Source organism: Buceros rhinoceros, unplaced genomic scaffold (assembly GCF_000710305.1).
Source record: "Buceros rhinoceros silvestris isolate BGI_N320 unplaced genomic scaffold, ASM71030v1 scaffold1684, whole genome shotgun sequence".
Lineage (NCBI taxonomy): Eukaryota > Metazoa > Chordata > Aves > Bucerotiformes > Bucerotidae > Buceros > Buceros rhinoceros.
This window is the reverse complement of record NW_010407457.1, coordinates 38,855-43,185: the sequence shown is the minus strand read 5'-3', so window position 1 is coordinate 43,185 and position 4,331 is coordinate 38,855. Positions and strand designations below refer to the sequence as shown.

The 4,331-nt window shown below is 40.0% G+C and overlaps 1 protein-coding gene across 1 annotated transcript in view; it reads left to right on the top strand.

Annotated features, from left to right (window-relative positions):
- Positions 1 to 3,676: 3,676 nt before the first annotated feature.
- Positions 3,677 to 4,331, top strand: part of LOC104491960 (voltage-dependent calcium channel subunit alpha-2/delta-3-like) — a gene marked incomplete at its 3' end in the record, with an annotated part of 36,466 nt that continues 35,811 nt past the window's right edge. The window contains exon 1 of the mRNA XM_010134456.1: positions 3,677 to 3,781. Coding sequence (XP_010132758.1) covers positions 3,677 to 3,781 — 105 coding nt within the window. The remainder of the gene's footprint in view (positions 3,782 to 4,331) is intronic.

Sequence of the window (4,331 nt, the reverse complement as noted above, 5' to 3'; positions counted from 1 at the left end):
TCTATCTTCAAACTTTGAAAAGAGAACGGTAGCTAGAAGCCTTCTCTAACGTGTACCTGTGCATCTGAACTGCTTCACAAAGCTGCAGTGATTTTATAGCCCTCCCTCTCTGGGCATCCTGACAACTGTCAGGATGTGTTTTGCTGTAAGTATTTTGCATCTGCATTTTGGCCACACCCGCATCACTGGAATACTACTTCTAATCCTAAAAAAAAAAAACCCAGTGAGGCATAGTCAGGGGTTTTAATGGTCTGACAATAAAATAAGTCTAGTCCAGGCTTACTGTGTAACATGTGTCTTGGTTTTCCTAGTCTGAAAAGGGAGGATCACCACTACCGAATGTGGAAGTAATGGCAAGCTTGATACAAATGTGTTCAAAAATGTTTCAACATCCTCAAGTGTTCAGAAGTGCTTATTAGACTTCCCTTGTTTTCTTTGCTCTTGCACAGAGCTTGTCATTTTGGAATGAAAAGTTTTAGGCTAATTGCTGCTTCTTCCAAAGTGTGGTTTAAATAAAGCCCAACAGACCTCTCATGTTTATTAGCAAGGAAAACAAGCCACTTCTATTAATATATTTCTGAATGGGAAGAAGTGCAGAGTTCTCTACTGTGTCTCTGAGGAGTGAGTTGGGAAGATGCGTCCTCGGCGGCAGCAGAGAGCCAAGGGAGCTCTGCCTGCACTAAGGCCCGTGGGGAAGTGCAGGAGGGAGCGTTCTGGGTGCTGCTGAGGAGGGGCTGCCCCAGCCCCACAAGTATTCCTGTCACACTCACTCACCAAGAGATGATAAGCCTTATCAAAGGGCCACACTACCGTACTGGTAGATTTTTCCAGGTGGGAATTCTTGCTTTTTTGTGATTTCACAGTATTAGAGTGCAAGCTCACTGAGTGGGATGCAGGCTTTCTGGGAGCTGTGGGAGCTGTGGCTTTGAAATGCTCACCCTTCACAAACACACAGATCTACTGCTATTGTATCCTGGTTATGAGATGATTCAGTTACGTAACGACATTCTTGATTAAAGTGGCTCTAGAGATTTTCAGTGAATTGTCTCCATGGTTTACCTCGGCTCTGTAGGAGTGCGATGACTGGCTCTGAACTTACGCGCCTATGTAACTGGTACCTTTTTAACATAGTTCATTGGGAGAGGGGAGAAATTATGGTGCCACCAGAGCCGGGATTTGTTTTGCTCTTCAGCACAGTGTGTTCCCCGGAGGTTTTTATGAGTATGGAAATGAATGCTTGCATTTCTAGACCCAGCAAAGCCATTGGAATATCCAGGGAGGCTTGGCATGCAGGGGCTGAAACGTCAGACTGAAAGCTTCGTACGGAAGCCTTGTCTTCTTCCTTGTTGTCTTCACTAAATTTAAATGACCAAAGTTTTTGTTCAGCCCTGTGACAAAGAAGAGAATCTTGAAGGTTTTTTATAGGTAAATACAGATATTTTTGAAGTTATTTATCTGTAAAGGAACAGGAGGCTTCATTTAAAACTTGCAAGCTGAAGTGACTCTTTAACTTTAGTGGATGATTTAAAACAGACACCATAATTACCAGTACTTGCTACTCTCAGGGAATCAGTTAATCCTCACAAGACCTGTGAGACCTTGATGTATTACCAACTTACATGCTGGTACAACTGATTTTATACTATAATAAAGTATAATTTATTTATCCCGTTCTAAGACAATTTTAATAAGGTAATCATATTGGAAGGGAATGGATAGCCTGGGGAAAAGTTGTCTTAGACTGACCGTGTAAAAAACAGATCATCTGGTTTTGCAAGGATACAAGTAACATTTCTGCACTACTTCCATAATTAGAGAGGGACTGATCACACCATTTCAAATCGCAGGTGTCTGAGCCTTGCTGTTGAATAAAGACATGAAAAAAAGGGTGGGGGCGGGGGTGGTGGAGAAGCATTGGAAGTTTCTGCAGAGGAGCGAGTAAGAACTTTCAGAGAATGATCACAAATTTTAAAGATCGTATCTTGCTACAAGACATGCTAGTTTTCTCCAACTTAAAAGATCTTTAAAATTCAGAGCAGCTTTTATTGAACGAGGAAGTTTGCTTTTATGACCTTTTATACTTGCTCGCTAACCATCAGACTAAGTTCTTGAATACAAGAGCTTTAATTATATGCTTCAAAACATAAATTCTCCTTACTGGACAACTGTCAGAGGAGACCTTTTGAGCCGTAGAAACTGATACGCGTTTAGACCTCTGCCTCTTTAACGGGAATACCAGAGTGGAGACTGTTATCAGTGTGTTTCGTCACAGAAAAGCCTCCCTCAGCATGGGTAACTTCTATAATTTTTGTTTTTTACGTATTGTGAACATTTATACCTTCTCAGAGATGTGTCCTACTTGTCCTACAGACTCCTGAGAAAAGGAACATTTTTTTTTTTAAAAAAAGGTCACTGATGGTAATAGGTATTTTGCTGAAACTGTCATAGATATTGAAATTATTGTTCATTTCTAGCTGACTGTGCTGTTTAATGCTCGGTTTTGCTTTCCTTTTCATTTTCCATACTATTGGCTACTTTTTCATTTTCTCTCTGTTGCTTGAGCATTTTGAGGTTCAGTGCAAATATCATCATTGCTCCTCAATTTACGGTCTTCCAAAGACATCTAGCTTTGTCTTAAATGAGCTGTATGGTTGCAGAAACACCGTGAAAATGTTTCTTGCCCAATTAAAAATTATCACTGTAACACTAATACTGCTATAACGCTGACCCATTAGCACAAATAATTTCATTTGTGTGCTTACACCTTCCTAGTCCTCATAGCTCTGTGACTGGGACTTTTTTTCCGGCTGTCTTGGTAAAAATATTTTCTGTACTATATATAAAACTAAAATCGTAGCTTGCGGGGTTTCATGCTATTAAGCAAAATGCTTCATTTTAAAATAGGGTGAAACCAACTGATATGTGCTTACTCTTACATGCCAAGTACTCTCAAAGTTGAAAAGGCAATTTGCATTAGAATGTATCTTTAAAATTAAACAGTAAATATTTATATTTCAATAAATATGCAATTTGCAATGTTAACAAATATTTGATAAATAATTTAAGCATCACAAGATCACTGTTTACAATAAGATAAATGTAAATGGAAATAGAGAATGCCATTCATCTACCACGGGTTGTACAATCCTGCAGTTACGCAGGACATGCGCAATACTTTTCAGTGTTATATCTACGTTACTGATGTCTCCTCTCAGCAAAGTATTGACTGTAATCAAGGTCTAGTTGAGACATTATGCCAAAAGAAGCGGCTAAACTGGAACGCATAGCTTCAATGCTTCCATCTTGCCTTACAGATCAGTTCTCCCCGGCAACCTACCCCTGTAGTTCTCATTGCATGCCACAAACCTTGCACTTCCCCACAATTTTTCTATTATACTGTTTGAACAAGTTAATTTTTATCATCATTAACATATGCCTGTGGCAGCCCTCCTAAGGGATCATACAGCACACACTTCTGTGTTGTGGTTGCGGCTCTGTTATGGTATTTTAAAACAAAGCTTGTCTTCGCTAGCCAGCCTGAATGAATGTGTAAAACTATTCCGTGTTCAGGCTCCTAACAGCTCCCGAAGTCTGTCTGCTGTGATTATACCAGTATGCTAGAGCAGCCCAGGGTTTGCAGACTATTAGCAATGTGATTCCTTGGGATGGCGAAAACATGGTCATCTCCTTGCTGAGGCAGAATGGTCCACTGCTTGTTCTTTTGAGCAAAACTGATCAGCCCCCATATAGGGCTTGCACTGGGAAGGCTTTCTTCACAATGGTAAAGTATTTCTATGACGTGAAAGCTGAGATTCCTGTTTGTCCCCAGTTTTTATGGCCTTGCTCTAAGTCGTCTTCATTGTAATAAAATGGGGACTTTCAAAATGGTTGATGAAACATTGAGAATGATGCAGACACATTCCACATTAAGGAATGTACAAACAAAAAACCCCATTGCATTTACTTGAGCAAACTTAAGTGCACAGAAGTGTAAGAGCTCATGTTTAGATGTTGAGATGCCTAGAATAGATCACATGAATGAGATTTCCTTTGAAAGCTTTTTTTCCCAGTTCATTGCTCACCACGCAAGTCTGTATGTAAGGTTAGTGTAAACTCAAGCACTGGCCAAGTCATGGTAGAGCCTGACTATGCTCACAACCTGGATAATTATTTTGTTATTTATTAGACTAATAACTTGTTGGCATGCTATATTGTGCGCACTCAGAACTCACCTAGTTAAGGTTGCATCAAAGATTGACCTCCATTGACAGGATTAAATTGAACTCATTTTCTCTTAGAGCTTAGCAGGGAGAGTATTTGTGTTGTCAGCA